Source organism: Monodelphis domestica, chromosome 1 (genome assembly GCF_027887165.1).
Source record: "Monodelphis domestica isolate mMonDom1 chromosome 1, mMonDom1.pri, whole genome shotgun sequence".
Classification (NCBI taxonomy): Eukaryota; Metazoa; Chordata; class Mammalia; order Didelphimorphia; family Didelphidae; genus Monodelphis; species Monodelphis domestica.
In genome coordinates this window covers 92575275-92592529 of record NC_077227.1, presented here as the reverse complement: position 1 = coordinate 92592529, position 17255 = coordinate 92575275, and the positions used below count along the sequence as shown (strand labels likewise).

General features: G+C 34.9%; 1 protein-coding gene across 2 annotated transcripts in view; it reads left to right on the top strand.

The window, feature by feature from the left end:
• The window catches only part of PLPP4 (phospholipid phosphatase 4), a 214206-nt gene that overhangs the window by 100213 nt on the left and 96738 nt on the right, over nt 1-17255 (top strand). The window contains exons 3-5 of one of the 2 annotated variants that reach the window (XM_001376673.5): nt 7569-7659; nt 12052-12115; nt 13216-13340. In XM_001376673.5, coding sequence (XP_001376710.3) covers nt 7569-7659; nt 12052-12115; nt 13216-13340 — 280 coding nt within the window. The remainder of the gene's footprint in view (nt 1-7568; nt 7660-12051; nt 12116-13215; nt 13341-17255) is intronic. The other variant, XM_007478903.3, reaches the window with a different exon arrangement.

Genomic DNA, 17255 nt, shown 5'->3' with positions numbered 1-17255 from the left:
ATATAGAAATGCTGGTGATATGTATGGGTTTATTTTGTACTCTGCAACTTTACTAAAGTTTTAATTATTTCCACTAGCCTTTTAGTTGATTTTCTAGGATTCTCTAAGTATACCATCATATTATCTGCAAAGAGTGATAGTTTAGTTTCCTCATTACCTACTTTAATCTCTTCAATTTCTTTTTCTTCTCTAATTGCTACTACTAGCATTTCTAGTACAATATTAAACAGCAGTGTGGATAATGGGCATCCCTGTTTCACTCTTGATTTTATTTGGAAGGCTTCTAACTTTTTCCCATTTGTAAAGATGATTTTAGCTTTGTGACTTGAAATCTAAATAATTGGTTGCCAGGGAAAATTCCCAAATAATAAAATACCCAAGTCAGCTGGGAATCAGGTGATTTTAATTAATATAGAGAATTATTAATATATCAATTATTAATTAATAATTATTTATATAGAAGAATAATTAGGGTGGAGTAATTTCCAAGTTCACACATTGCAGATGATTCTTGCTGATTATCTTAAATATATACTGCTTATTATTTAGAGTAAAAATCCTTATATTGTTATATTTATTAGTGTTTTCAATAGGAATGGTGTATTTTGTCAAAGGCTTTTCTGCATCTATTAAGATAATTATGTTATTTTTGTTAGTTTGGGTTGTTGATATGGTCAATTATGTAGATGGTTTTCCTAAAACCATTAACCACTAAAACATTAAATCAGCTCTGCATTCCTAGTATAAAACTCACTTGGTCATAATGAATAATCCTCGTGATATCTTGTTATAGTCTCTTTGCTAGTATTGTATTTAAGATTTTTTCATCTATGTTCATTAGGGAGATTGGTCTACAGTTTTCTTTCTGTTTTTGATCTTCCTGGCTTTGGAATTAGTACCATATTTGTGTCATAAAAAGAATTTGGTAGGATTCCTTCTTTGCTTATTTTGTCAAATAGTTTGTACAATATTGGGATTAGTTGTTCTTTAAATGTTTCGTAGAATTTACTTGTGAATCTATCTGGCCCTGGAGATTTTTTCTTAGAGAGTTCCATAATGTTATGTTCAACTTCTTTTTCTGATATGGGATTATTTAAGTATTCTATTTCCTCTTCTGTTAATATAGGTGGTTTTTATTTTGTAGATATTTATCCATTTAACTAGATTGTCATATTTCTTTTAATAAAATTGGGCCAAATTGCTCTTAATAATTACCCTAATTTCCTCTTCCTTGAAAGTGATATTACCCTTTTCATTTTTTATACTGTTAGTTTGATTCTCTTCTTTCTTTTTAAAATTAGATTAACCAAGGCTTTATTTGATTTGTTTTTCCCCAAAGAACTAGCCCCTAGTCTTATTTTTTAGTTCAGTAGTTCTTTTACTTTCAATTTCATTAATTTCATCTTTGATTTTTTATTTCCAATTTAGTTTTTATCTGTTGTTTTTTACTTGTTCTTTTCCTAGTTTTTTAAGTTGCATGCTTAGTTCATTAATTTCCTCCCTCTCTATTTTGTTGATATAGGCCCTTAGAGATATAAATTTTCCCGAGATATGCTTTGGCTGTATACTGTAGATTTTGATATATTGTTTCCTCATTGTTGTTCTCTTTGGTGAACGCATTGTTTTTTTGATTTGTTCTTTGACCCATCCGTTTTGAAGAATTAAATTATTTAGTTTTCATTTGATTTTAAATTTGCCTCTCCATGAACCCTTATAAATTTATAATTTTTATCCCAGTTTGATCTGAGTCTTGTCCCTATACTCCTTTTTTTTCTAATGAACAGTTCTCTACTTGTAGCTTGTTTTGTTTCAGGTAATCCCTTCCCTAAACTCATTTTCTGACTCATATTCCTCTTTTTCCTCTTCTTTATACTGATTCAATATGCTCTTTATTATATTCTATAAATCTCATGATAATAAATCCATTTTCTCTTTTATTTTCTCATCTACCTACTTACCTATCTATCTATCTATCTATCTATCTATCTATCTATCTGTCTGTCTGTCTGTCTGTCTGTCTGTCTGTCTGTCTGTCTGTCTGTCTATAGCTTTCCTTTGCCAATTCTAAGAAAATTGTGGGTTATGAACCATTCTTTCCTCTGAAATCTTGTTTTTTTTTTAATGACCTTCATCTCAACTCTTCCAATTTCAATTTCTTAAAGTTTCTTTTCTTTCTCTCTTCCTATATGGTATTTCTTTTTACATGCCCAAGTCCAAATCTTGTCTCTCTATATTTTCTTAATGACCTTTAGACAAAACAAAACTTCTAAGAGTCAATCCTTTTATTTAGTCGTTTGTCTACATAATCACTGGATCTCCATCTAAACTTTTGAAGAATCTTAATCTTGTTTACTTTTTATAAGATTTTCATAAGGTTTATAAGTGTAGAAAGACACTATTCATTTCAAAGATTTTTCAATTCTACTTTATTCAAGAGGAACTTTTGAAAGTCATCAATATAATTTAAAATCCATAATTTCTTTCCATAGGATCATGCTGAATTTGGCAGGATATGTTATTCTGAGATCCAGGCCTAAGATGTTTTATATTTCAGTGTGCTGTATTCCATTTTCCCCATTTCTTTCCAAAAAATGAATATTTAAATGACAGTAATTACTAAAATTATTTGATACTAGTTTAAAAATACAAGGATAAAAAAGCTCAAAAAATTGTTTTAAAGAAGCAGCTAGGTGACTCAGTGGATTGAGAGGTAGACCCAGAGATGGAAGGTCCTGGGTTCAAATTTGGCCTCAGACACTTCCTAGCTATGTGTCCCTGAGCAAGTCACTTAAACCCCATTGTCTATCCCTTACACTCTTCTGCTTTAGAACCAATATTCAGTATTGATTCTAAAACAGAAGGTAAGGGTTTAAAAAATGCAAAGGTCAGTCAGTGGGATAGATATGAAATTCTATTTATCTTCCTATATAATTACAATAATTTCTATTTCATTTGAGAGGTATGGTGCTTGGTACTTAAATTTCTGAGTGATTTAGTCCATGGATCTTCTTTGGTTGTGTCCTATGAAACCTATTGATCTGTCATTTCCCCATATTATTCCAGAGTTTCTTTTTTTGTGAGTTCCTGGAATATAGTGTTCAACTTTTTATTTAATTGTGTTTTGTGCAAAATTACCTATTCTTCAATAATTTCTGCTAGTGGTATCTTCTGGGATATTAAGTTTTTATTAAATGTCACAGTTTTTAATTTTGATTTTTTTCCTTTACTTTTCTAAAATATTGTTATATCTTTATATATTTAGATCTGTAGCCTCAATTTTTAGTATATCCACTGCTCTGTTAAATTTTTACATCTACTCTTTTAAGTCTTTCACTCCTTAGCACTTTAAAAAACTCTATATTGAAATTCAAACCACTTAGAATATGAGACTTGTGTTCATTCCTCCCCTTTTCTTGGGCTTATACCTATAGAATTTTAATTTTATTTCCTTCTGGAAATTTCTACTAATATTCTTTTACCATGAAGTATTTTTCACTATATTCAGAATTTTTATTTGCTTGATCATTTATCTACTACTTTTAAGTGGATTACCTGGTGAGAATTTATTTTCCCTTCTCCATGTTAGCTGTTATTATTATTTTATATTATTTGGTACATTTATTAGTGCTTGTAAAGAATAAAATGATAGGGAAGAGCTGACTAAGAAAAAACCTGTCACTCAGCTATTTTGTGGCTCCATAATACATTTTCAATTCAACAAATATTTAACAAGTCTATTTAAGAGTCAATGTGGCAAAAATAGGAGAAAAAGATATTAAAAAGGATATTGTTTCTGTGTTTTTGACGCTTATATCCTGCAATTTATAACATAGTTTATCTTCTGAGAAAGTCAAAGGAGAAATTCAGCCAATTTGACTAAGTAAATTAGAGGAATGAAAGAACTTCTGGGCCACTTGCAGCAGATTTGGTAACCATTTGATTAGCTGGCAAAGTGAATTGAGATTCTGTCCTATTTCCAACCTTTGTGTTTAAATACTAGCCCTACTTATTTGGCACATATAGCACAGTAAATTGTACTGTCTTTTGACTTTCTATAAACCATAGTGCTGAAAGAATTAACTACTTCAGGGAAAAATGAAACTTCAGAAACTTTATTATTTCATAAAACCTGTGAATTGAAGCTACAGGTTTTTCTGATTCTTTTATTCTGTAAATAATATTCTAAATATGTGAAAGACTGTACAGAGTTCTCCAGGATTTGTAGGAGCATGATATAAATTCATATAAGCATGCATACAGAATATATAAAGTGAAAGAATAGTGCTTCTTGTTTTAATTTAAGTTATGGATCAGTAGATAATTGGAGCATATTCGGCATATCCTTCTCTTTATGTGTGTGGAATAGATGCTTTTTATGGACATACATGGGACCAAATTTAAGTCAGAGGAGATAGTCAAGTTGGATAACATCTGAAGAACTGCATGGTATTTTTAATGATTCTAAACTGCTTATGATTGAAAAAGACCAACTCTTTAACATTAATATTCTCCTAATAGGTCTATATGACTGTAAATCACAGTACAACATGATCATAGATAAAGTAGAATTACAAATAATTGAAAGGGGAAGGGGATTCACATGACGAATTTAGTCATAGGATACTATCCCCAATGACTTGTATCAAATCTTAATGAAAGACATTATCTAGGATATGTATGAACTTAAAAGAGTGTGAGGGAGCAAGGAAGCAAGAAAGAGGGACAATAGATGGATAAATCAAGTGGTCAATCCTTTTTCCTGAGATACTAAAAAATAACAAGTGGAAAAGCTCTTTAACCCTTGGTAATTTCTTTAAATTAAGATTCATGGGAAAGAATCTCATACTATGTAAAGACATGGAGAATTTTAATTGTTAGGGTGCTCATACTATTGACTACTTCATAAACTAAAGTACTATAAGAAGTGGATGGGGAAAAATCTAAATAACTAGTGACTGTGTGTTGTCTAGAAGGATAAAATGTAGAAGGTTGTGTGACAAGGAAAATCACTTTAAAAGACTGATATATATTAATTTAAGGTCGCCAAGGAATTCAGCTAAGTAATTCCTAAATGAAAACTCAAGTTAGCAGTCAATCTTTTATGGAGTTTAATTACAATAGGAGGAAGAAAGGAATTAGAGATAGAGAGAGAGAAAAAGGGAGAGAAGGGAATAGGGCTTAAATACCCCTTCTGATTAGGCTGGGCCAAAAGGCCCAAGCCCTTAGATAGTTGGGGCAAAGAAAAGAGATCAGTCCCTATTACTCACGTGACCAAAATGGAGAAACAGTCTCAGAGGCCCCCACTTTCAGCTTCCTTCAGAGCAAGCTTCTCAGAGCACACACCAACCACACCGACCAACTTCTCAACCACCCCCTGAGTCTTCAGACCCCCCTATCCTTCAGGAAAACCATCCAAGTTCCCTCCCCTCAGTCCTCACATCTACCAATCACCTGTCCCTCAATTTTCCTGTGCCAATGGAGGCTCTAGCTTAACCCAGGACCACCCAGAGGTCTTCTGGCTTTGCACATGTCTGTTGAAGGTCATATTTTCAAATAATTAAATCTTTGATCCTTTGCTACAGCCCTTTCTAAATCCTGTTAACCTGAGTAGGGTAGAGATTGAAATAATTAAATTTTGATCTAGGCTGCAGCCCTTACTCAATCCTGTTAGGACTGAATAGGGTTGAGATTGATTCCAAGTATCTCCATTGTATCAATTCTAAAATCAATCATGACTCAAAGAAATTCCTGTTCTATGCTTAAGCATAGGTCAAAGTCCTTTCCATTGTTCAGCAAAAGGTTTCTGTCCTAAAGTAATCTTAAGAAGGGAGAAGAAGGAACCTCCCATGCCAATGGGGTTCACATTCCAATAGTCAAGACCCACTATCAATAGGAAATTTTTCAAGTATGAAATTTTCCAATGGTGAAATTTCCAACATTTATAAGTCTAAGAAATTTTGAAGTTTACAGTTGAGGAAACTAGTAGGAAGAATTCAAAAGTGAGAATCCATTTGAATGGGCTCATATAAGAAATTCTTAAAAGAGAAACTGTTGATGAGAAGTTTAAATAGGTATTTTATGATTAGGGACATGGAATAAATTATAAACACTGAGCCTAGAGAAGGCAAGCATCTGCTTGTCTATACATTTCTAAAGTTGTTAATATGCCTGTCTTTGTAGATACACCTGATCAAACTGGGATGGGAGAAAGATGCACATATTCCTTATAGTTGTGCAATCCTAACCTGAAGGATTCTATGATCAATGGATCTGGTAGTTTAGAAGTATTGAATGCACACACATCCCCTTTTGTTTCCTTTAACAAGTATTTATTGAATAATTTGTTCCTCATTTTGGACTATTTTTAAAATTCAATTTTTTTTTTGATTGGAGGGGGTGAAGTCAGACAAGGGCATGGGCTCAATTCTATAGTAAAGGAGACAGTCACATCCACTAATTTCCTGAGAGAGGGTGGGAGACAGAGAGAGAGAGAGAGAGAGAGAGAGAGAGAGAGAGAGAGAGAGAGAGAGACAGAGAGACAGAGAGACAGAGAGACAGAGAGACAGAGAGAGAGAGAGACAGAGACAGAGACAGATAGAGAGACAGACAGAGAGAGAGAGACAGAGACAGAGAGAGAGACAGAGAGAGAGACACACAGAGAGACAGAGAGAGAGACAGAGAGATAGAGAGACAGACAGAGAGAGAGAGACAGAGACAGAGAGAGACAGAGAGACAGAGAGAGACAGAGACAGAGAGACAGAGAGAGACAGAGACAGAGAGACAGAGACAGAGACACACAGAGAGACAGAGACAGAGACACACAGAGAGACAGAGACAGAGAGATACAGAGACAGAGACAGAGAGAGACAGCAGAGAGAGACACACAGAGAGAGAAAGAGAGACAGAGAGAGAGAGGATAACCATAACATAAAATTTACTGCTTAGGTGGCACAGTGGATAGAGTGACAAGCAAATTCTGACTCAGACACTTACTAGTGGTGTGACCCTTGGCAAATTACAAAATCACATAACCCACTTTGCCTCTGTTTCCTCCTCTGTAACAATGAGTTGGAGAAGGAAATGGCAAAGTATTCCCAGTATCTTTGCCAAGAAAATCCCAAATGGAGTCACACAGGATTATAACTGAAACAAGTGAACAAGAAAATGACATAAAGTTTCTTAAAGTTAAAAAAAGATAAGATCCAGGAACAGGGAGACAGAGTGAGAAGATAGTTTTGTTTGAAGCATTTTTATTCCTTTTACAATGGAAATCACAGGTGGAGTTCCTGGCAAAGATGAGTCATCACAATTATGGATTAATCATTTTGACTTTAAAAGCTCCCATTTTAAGTGTGGCTTCCAGCAATTACAAATCAATTACAACCCACAATTAGGTCTCTGACTTTTTAAAGTCTGCACACTGCTCTATGTAAGGATATAAATCATCCTACTTTGCTTGAGGTTACTAATTCAATAAAAATTATTCAACTGGTCAGTTAACTGGAACAATCAGCTATTTTGACTATAATCTGACGTTCATCTGAGTGATGATTTGTGATTTCTTGCAGGCAATCTCTTTTCTCACACCACTGGCAGTCATTTTTGTGGTGAAAATCATCCGGAGAACTGATAAGACTGAAATTAAAGAGGCCTTTTTAGGTAAAGTATGAGCTGTATGTACTTTCAATGAAGAAGCAGAAATCAATTAGTTCATTATTAGGTCTAAAGAATCTCAAAACATACACAGCTGAGATTTTTTTCTTGGTCTGGGGAAGTATGTCATTAACAAGGTGCCTAGAGTGGATAACTGAATATTTTCTGTCCTCATATGTTCTTACTGTTTGTTACACCAAACATATGAGAAGCAGATTCTGTTCATGTGCTAGCCATGAGTTACCATTTTTGGACAAAAATAACCCTTTGCAATAAGGAAAATGTTATTGGGTGGTTTTGTTATTGAAGTATATCTTTTTTCACATCTTTTCCAATGATAGTGGCCATTCTGGAGAACTTACACACCAGTTTAGAAGACTAAATGCCCATTATCTGGATGATAAAATAGTTGATTAAGAAGAGTAAAAAAAGAAACAAATAAAAATCAACACTAACTTCTTTTACCCCTTCCCTTCTTCATCTATCCTTTTCTCAAAAATACTTAGTTTTTAAAGCTTATCTTATTTATTAACAGAAGTTCTAAGGGTTTAAGTCTCATTTGCTCATCATGAATACATTTTATTCCATAAACATTTATTAAATGTCTATTATTTGTAAGATACTGTATTCAAACTGTTCATTTGCCTTAGTTCCTAACCATCTGATACAGTTTGACTATTTTTGTCTCATGTCCCTAGTTTTTACCATTTCTAGTATACTGAGCATTTGCTTGAATTTGGAAATAGTTAAGCCAATCTAGTTATTTTCATCAGTCAGGAAAACTGAATTGAATTTATCATTTAGAAATTGATTCATCATTCAGTAATTAATTCCAATTCTCCCCCAAACCATGTTTTTTTCTTGTCATAAAGAACCAATTTTTAGAATATGATAAAAACTGTGTGAGAATATTTACCTTATATTAAGTATGCAGGTTTAATAATGGTTTCCATGACAAGCTCCATGCAGCAGGCTATGTCTCTATTGTTTTTAATAACAGGGGAATAATCACAGGGAAGACAAAAACAGTTTGGAGGGCAGTGCTCAGGCATTGAATTGGGTTTACCATTTTTTGGATAGGAAATTTCCTGGGTTACTAGAAAATGTTTATGTGTGGGATCTCATGATTTGGACTTACTGAGCATTGTGAACATAGTGATTAGTAGCTCCATTGGAAAATCTAACACGTCCTCCATCAACTATTTTACATATTCTTCCCTGGGCCCCTAAAAAGGAACACTATTATTTAAAAGAATTTTCTTTTTTCCCCTTTTATGGTTATGCTTGTAATTCATTACCTCCCTTTGGTGGTGGGCTATTCATATGGCAGTAAGTATTACACAGTTAATTCCCTAGCCCTTTTCAATCTCAACTTAAATCTCCCTTAGCTTAAAATTTTGGAATTGAACACTATATATAATTTGTTTCCTACATCTTAAAATAGTAGACTGTATTATTTCATATTCTGTTTTCCTGACTAAATAGAAATCTGTTCTATAAAAAAGATTAAGAGCTTTGCTGTAAATCTAGTTCTTATCTCTTCATTTTTAGGACAACTAAGAGAAATCTATACATACAAATATATACATGTATAAAACAAATAAATGTACTAAGATCTCTCTAAAGGGGCTCTGATGGCTCTACATACTGGATTTTCTGTTTAAATTTTAACTTTAAAAAATCTCTGAATAAGAGTAGTCGCATTTAATATGTTTCTTCGCAATTCAATAGACTTTGCCCCAACTCACAAATCCTGGGTGCAATACCTTATCTCTACTTATAAAATGGAAAACCTTTAAAACTGGTGATAGGGAACAGAGCTTACATCTGTCTTATAGAATCACTATGTAATTATGGAGCTTTTACTTCATGGGGCTGAGTTTCAAGAAAAAAGATTTAGGCTGTCATTTATCTGATCAGTTTAAAGAACAAAGCAATATTAAAATGAGAGTCCTGCATTAATTTTTCAGTAATACAAGTAACTTTCTCATAAGATATTATTGGCCAATCACAAAGGATAGATTGACCATGTAAATCTTGATGCTGATTTTGAATTTGTTTCATGGGTTAATCCCTTTCCTCTAAATGGTATTGTTGTAAGAGGTTAAAAAAATTAGTCTTTCTGAACAACATTATTGTTAACTAACAAGAATAAGGGAATATCAAGTAGGGAATTCTCCTGGCTTATATTCACTTACCTTCCCTTTGGGAGACTAATCCTAGTGAGACCATTTCTTCAAAATCAATAAGAAGCTTCTATTTCAATCCAATCTCGATTGTATCACACAGAGAAAAATATGAATTGCTTTTTAGGACAGTGAGTTGGCTTCTGGAGGTCCATCTAGCACCAATAGGCATCTCCACTCCAGTGTTCTACTATCATTTCTCAGAGGAAAGCACTTTGGACAGATTTTGGTGGGCTTCACAGTTGGTGGATTCTGCTAAATTGTCCAGAAAGTAGCAGCTTGTAGCTAGAGTTCATGAAACATGCCCTTGCAAGAAAAAGACACCCAAACCTATAATATTAGGGTTTATGTGCAGTGAGTTGGCTCCTTTTGAACGTCCATGAGGTTCTCCAAGATTTATTTTGTGACATAGTGACCCTGCAGTTATAAAATTTGTGGTGATAGGTGAGCCTGAGTTAAGGAATAGTTAAGTTTTCTTGACAAGAAAAGGCCACCATCTTCCAAGAGGACCACAGGGATCTGTATTAGAAAAACCATAGATGTCATGCAAACAAATGAGTAGAAGATGAGAAAGTAGAGACAACAACAAAATAGAATTCAGCCTCATGGCTCCATGGCCTCTTTGGGAGTGTTCTCAGTATAGAGAGGAGAAGAAATGTCTTTTATTTAGTAGGAGCCTGTGTTGTGCTGAAAATAATCAAAGAATTGACTCAGAGTTCCTACACAAATGCTATTTATGCATCCCAGTTGCCTGCTCAGTTTTTTTTTAATTTTTGACAACATCATGGCATTGCTGACTCATGTTCCACTCCTGATCCCAGTCTGCCTTTACCTTCTCTGCCACATTCAAAGGTGGCCAGTCACCCTCTGATACATGGACTATTTATTTTCCTTTGGTGAATGTACTATTTAATATGTCCCTTCCAAGCTCTCAGTCTGTTGACTTGAATTCATTTGTCTTGTTTTGTTAATCAATTGCAATTCTTTCTCACCTCCATACTTCTGAACTTAAAGAGCATGGCATGCATTAGGTGACATTAGCCCTAGAAGAATAATTTTATGTCTGTCCAAAGTCTTCTTCAACCTCCCCTCCTTCCCCTCCAAACTAAGCTCCACCTCGCTGTGGGTTGCACCATATTCTTATCTGACAAACTTTGGAGAGTCTTTAAGAATTAATACTTGCCTTAGGAGAATCAAGGCTTAAAATCTTTATTATTCAACATATAAATGGAAAGTTTTATTACTTATCAAAGGCATTTGATCTTTCATAAAATTAGTCTTAATAACTGGACATTTTATATAATCCCTCTAAAACTGTTGAGAAGGCATGAGAGGTATTGTTCTGAGATGCCATTGAAGAAGGGGAAAGTTCTCTTAATCATGCCAGTAGCATCCTTTGGGACATGTGTTGTTAGTTGAATAAAATTCTTCTGAGCTACTTGGGGAAAATCCTTTTGCAGTATTGTTTGAATAAAATATTTTAGCAATTCCTTCTGTTTTATGTATGAAAGGAATCACACAGGCAAAATATTTTGACATCCATAACCAATCTTCTAGATTATTTCTCTTTGCAGAGGCAGAGATATGGGTGGGGAACAGAGGGACAAATGGTGGAGGCAGTGGCAGTGATGGAGTGTGATGCTATGGTCAGCAATGAGATATTAGCATGGGGCCAGTGGTGTTTTCTGAAGTGCTATTGCAATGAATGCTTGGCCTAGTTTGGAATTATTCCTAAGAAGGTTGCCAGGGGAAAATAAAAAGGAATATGTCTTGCTACCAATAAAAAGAACTCTGAATATGCTGCAGTATTCAATCAATTTGAATAAAGCCAAGTAATGATAGATGGGTTCTTTTATGAATTTGAGGATTGTAGGTGAGTGAGAATAGGGAATTTTGCATCAAAAGGACAGGGAATTGGATAAGATACATACCAATATTTGGGCTTAATTATATTTCATTTCCATGAACCAAATCTTCTAAATGAGAGGAATTTCCATCTCTCTTAATATGCTCTGAAGTTAGCCTTTAATTAGCAAATAATAGTCACAACAATTTTTAAATCAGAGTTTTTCTTCTTTTTCTGTCCCTGGGAGAACTAATTTAACTCAGTTCTAAGACCATAAATTAAGTAATAGTGAACTAACAGTTAATTTTTTTTTGCTCATTCTTAGCCAGGTTGTTATTTTTCTGTCTGTTTGGTTTTGTTTTGTAGCGGTTTCCTTGGCTCTAGCTCTGAATGGAGTCTGCACAAATACTATTAAATTAATAGTTGGAAGGTAAGTCCCAAAACGTTGGAAACAGTGACTTTAACTATTGAGGTGATTTAGAGCAAACTTGTTTAATGACACCACAATTTAATCTTTGATCAGAATATACTGGAAAAAGATCTATAGCTTTTCTGACAAGCTAAAGAAGAGGCCATTTGGGGCTGGATCTTTGGCAATTCAGTTCAAAAACCATTTATTTATTCAGCAGGCCTCTTTGCTGTCCATTCTCAGGTTCATTTTGGATTTTGAGGAAGCCTAACAATCTAGAGTTTGTTTCTTACTGAGTCACAAAGGCTGCTTAAGTCCAAGAAAATCCTTCTGAGTCACTTTGGGCAAATTCTTTTGCAGTATATTTTGGATAGCATATTCAAATAGTTCCTTCTATTTTATTTGACAGGCTAGCTATACAGATAATTTTTTATGCACTTACAAGTCTCCTGTAAGCTAAAGTCCTATCTTTGTGCAGACAAGGACCTACTAATGGCTTTCACTGGAACCCAATTTGATTGCTCATTTCAGCCCTTCATATGCATGGATGCTGGTTGTTTATTTCTCTACCAGAGACAGGTTGGGAATTGGAGTTTTTCATTGTATTCATTGCAGTTTGCCATCCATTCCTTTAAATAAAACTGAATATTTTTGCTTCAATTTTTTAAAGAAATGTTATAAAAAGTAAAACCTATCCACAGAGTCCATTAGGGGGAAAAAAGTCTTTGAATTGGGTAACTGGAGAATTTCACCACACTAAATGAGAGCAGAAGAAACTATTTCTAAGAAATTTGGAGTTCTTTTAGTCAAAGTGAATAAAATCTAACATCATGAGGAAATAGAAGAAGTTAAACATGGGGATGTGAGAAGTTCAACTATCATTAATAAAATATATCTTCAACTTCCTCCAGCATTCTAAATATGGATTACAGAAGCTTAATTAAAGGACTATGTAGAGAGAATAATCTACACTGATACAAAAGAATCATCATATTTTTTATTGGCATAAGGGATTTGATCACCAGCTCTTGGGGGTGGCAGGGGCAGGGAGAGGTGTGGGTAGGAGGCATATTTACAATGGCAGTTTTTCATATTTAAAATATCCATGGTGTTTTTTGTAGACCTCGTCCCGATTTCTTTTACCGCTGCTTTCCAGATGGAGTAATGAACTCTGAAATGCACTGCACAGGTGATCCTGATCTGGTGTCTGAGGGCCGAAAGAGCTTTCCCAGCATCCACTCTTCCTGTAAGTTGATCTATTTGTGACTTTGTCAATTTTGCTCTTTTTATTCCCTCTGGTCATGTTTTCTGATGAATCCATAAAAGAGCTTGGTAAATAAAAATAAGAATTTTTATATTTTTTTATCAGAAGGCAAAGGATAGTTAACCTTACCTACTGTGTATGAAGCTCTTGCAGATGTATCAAATCTGATGAAAGATGTGTGATTGGAGGTAACCAACCTAAAAGGAATGTTTTTTTGCAAATTTCTGTTGTCCGCTCAAACCAATTGAGCAATGTATTTTGGGTATTTCAGGATTCTAGCTTTATGCTATGTTTCCTGTGGTCTTAGTCTTTTCAAAACAATAGTAGTTTGTCATTCTCTCAACTTTATTCCTTCACCATCTTCTTTACTACAGAGATTCATGTTGTCTTCTTGCAAGCTGAGGTTTGGTCTTAAAGAATATACGGAATACATAATAGAGAGTGGTGGCTCCAGAGGACTAAGTACTCAGAAGTGTCAATATTTTAAAATTTGTTGTTATTCATGATAGGCTTTGATTTGATATACATTTTCTGAAATGGAGTTTGGAGCTTGCTAATATGGACCTTCTTCCTATAGTAGAAAGAAAAGGCAATCTGTCCTTCCTCACTGAGGATGCAACATCCTGCTTTTGATAGCTCCCAATTTCCATTGCCAGAGTCAACAACTATTCACAAAACAGGATCTCTGCTCTTATCTAGACTGAGGAACATCACAGTTATTTGGTATTTCCAGCAATATTTGACGTTTGGAAGCAAAAAAGCTGAAATATTTATAAGCAATGGGTGGACCCTCCTAAGCATTCTCAGTGGCAGTAAAAACTTGAAGCTAAGATTCCCAGGATGTATATGGCTTGTTCTCATGGTCATTGATGGGTTATTGTTCCCTCCATTATTATAAAAATTGTTTTCTTAATTGTAATCAAATTTGCCAATTTGCATCAACTAATTCCCATATTCATGGAATGGAAAGCCTTTACCATTTTGCTTGACCATTTCTGGGTGCCGCCAACTTTATTATTCAGAGTTGTTTGTTAACTGAAGAATTTTCAGCTCTGTTCTCCTTAATGTTGTAGGCAGTTTTTGACAGAATTTTAGGATTTTGAATCATTATTTCTCTCTAAAATTGATATTCTAGAATTAGTTAAGAAAATACTTTGCTACATTAGTGCTCTATTTTCTTCTCATTAAAATGTGAATGCTAGTCTATACAAGGTTTATGTCAGATGCTCAAAATATGAGCTTGAAAGATTTGGCTTATGAGAATTAAGAAAGATGCAGAGATAACATGCCATGATAAGTGACACATATTTTCTGACCTGTGTAGCACTGAATGCTCATCTTGGGATTTCTGCCACTCCTAGATATTGTGGTATATGTTAAAAATAGCTTATCCATTTGGATTGGACTTATATTAAAAAAAGATAGAATTTCTAGGAATTAGTTGCTAAGAATAGTCCTGCTATTTTCTTCTGTGGTCAGACATATCTGGATTGTTGTATTCAGTTTTAGCTACCACATTTTCCCTTATTTTCTGTCCTGTTTCATTCTGTTCCCTTTCCTTCCCTGATGTCCCAATTTCTCCAGGCTGGAAGTATTGTGGCAACTCATGGGCTCAATACCATTGCTGATTGGAATAGGAGATTTGATTAGCTCCATTTCTGACCTGGGCTAATCACCCCTCTTTAGACACTGGTAGACCTTTGCTCTTAGAGGGTCACCACCTTGTTTCTAGACAACATGGACATCTGATCATCTTTACTCTGCTGCTCAGAAGTCTAAAACTCAAATGCTACAAACCATAACTCCATCAAGAGCAGGGATTATGGGCAGGTGCAACACATTCTATGGTACCTGAGGTGTAAAGTGTTCAGTGGGGGTGACGACAATGGCAAAGTAATCTATTTGGATCAATTAGTGGAAGTATGGTTGCTTAGCCTGCAAAGAGAAAACAATGAACATATATGATAGCTTTCTTCTAATATATGAGGACTGCCATGTAGAGGAGAGATTGGACTTGTTCCATATGGTCCCAGAGAACAAAATTCAGACAATGGGTGGGAGTTGCAAAGAAGCTAATTTAGGCTTGACATTGGAGGAGGGGGTGAACCTTCCTAAAAATGAAAGTTTTTTAAAAAGTAAAATGGACTGCTGGACTGCGTCAGAAGGAAATGTATCCTCCCTCATTGGAAGTCTCCAAGTGTAGGCGGATTGTTAATTAGCCAGTTGGTTATTTGTTTATTCATTTTTTTATACAACTCTAAAATTTTATGATTCTATGCTTCTCTGAAATTTCTGAATTTCCCCCTCCATTATCTGTTATGATTAAAATGATGATCTGACATAGGAAATCTTGGCTGTAATAATAACATTTGTATACTTTGGGCACAATTTGGATGTTGGTGGTTGAAAGGTCCTTGAATAGTAGTCTCCTGTGTTCCTGCCTGCTCTCTTGTCTCTTGTCCTTGAAGCTAATAAGGATTGACTCATCTCTAGACCATGCTGGAAGCTGTGTGGTACAGTTAAAAGAGTGCATGAAGACACGAGTTCAGATCCCTCCTCTCACACTTGCTAGCTATGTGACTTTGGGCATTTTATATCTCAGTTTCCATTTCTGTACAATGACTTCATAGCCTTTTTGGTTCCTTTTGATTCTAAGCCTATGATGTGTGCATTGATGCATTCTTGGTCAAAAGAGGTAAATGAGAACAGAAAGAAAGCCTGCTGTGAAAAACCTGGGTAGCACCTTCAGAATGATAGTTTCAAAGATTTATTTAAAATTTAGTGTCTTTTTGTTACATCAGAACTTGTGAAAAAATAGATCAGAACTGTGAGTAAAGAGCTGGCAAGCTATCATTAAAGAGATACTTAAAGTCATGCTCAATAATTTCAAACAATGGCTTTTCTTAAACTTGCAGGTGTACTCTCTCTCTCTCTCTCTCTCTCTCTCTCTCTCTCTCTCTCTCTCTCTCTCTCTCTCTCTCTCAAGCATTTCTTTCTGGCAAGCCTGCTCATCAGGCACTCTGTTAAATGTCTTGCTGGTTTTTGATATATGATAGATAAGATCATTGACAGAAGCTATTTCTGCCCTCAGCTGGTGATACTTCAGAAGCTGTTTACAAATATTTTCCCACTAATAGTTGAGCAGTGGCAGGATCCTCCTGAGCCTTCCTTTGCACATGGTGAGCCCATGTATGTGTAAATCTGTTCTCTTTGCCCTTTCATTTTAAGGTTAGGCAAAAGATCTTGATAATAGCTATCTTGTGTAATTTTGCAAAGCAACCAGTAGTTCTTTCCTTATTTGTTTTCATCCTTTGTTTCTCAGAGTATGTGACTCAAGTGGCAATATCATGTAAACATAGCACTGGGAGCCAAATAATCTCTTTTAAAAAAATATCCATTTCTTTTGAAAACAGAGGCTTATGTTTCTCCATCTGCCATCAGCATCCAAAGCACATTCTTCCAAAGTGTTCAAGGCAGCAGAATTCTGGAAGCAATAAAATGCTCTTGGTACAAAGGCTTCCCAGTTGCCACTTTCCTGGGGTCCTTAGTGCTTTCAACAACAAATGCCATGAGCATAAGAAAAGTCAAAGCTCACTATATTCAAGAATAAAGTGGTGTCTCTTAGTGTCAGCACAGGCTTACAACCATGGAAGGTTGCAGGTCAAGAGATCTCACAAGAGCTTCAGCAGAAGGTCCTTTGAAAGGTAAATTTTTTTTTCAGATAGTCTTTCCCTTTGATTCATTTTTCAAGAAAGGGAATTAGCTTCATCAAGAATCATGAAGTCTCTAAAAATATCAACTTAATGTAGTCAGACACAGGAGTCAGACATATGGCATGATGGATACAAGGTCAGCCTCAGAGGCAGAAATACTTAGATTCATGTCTTGCTTCCTTCA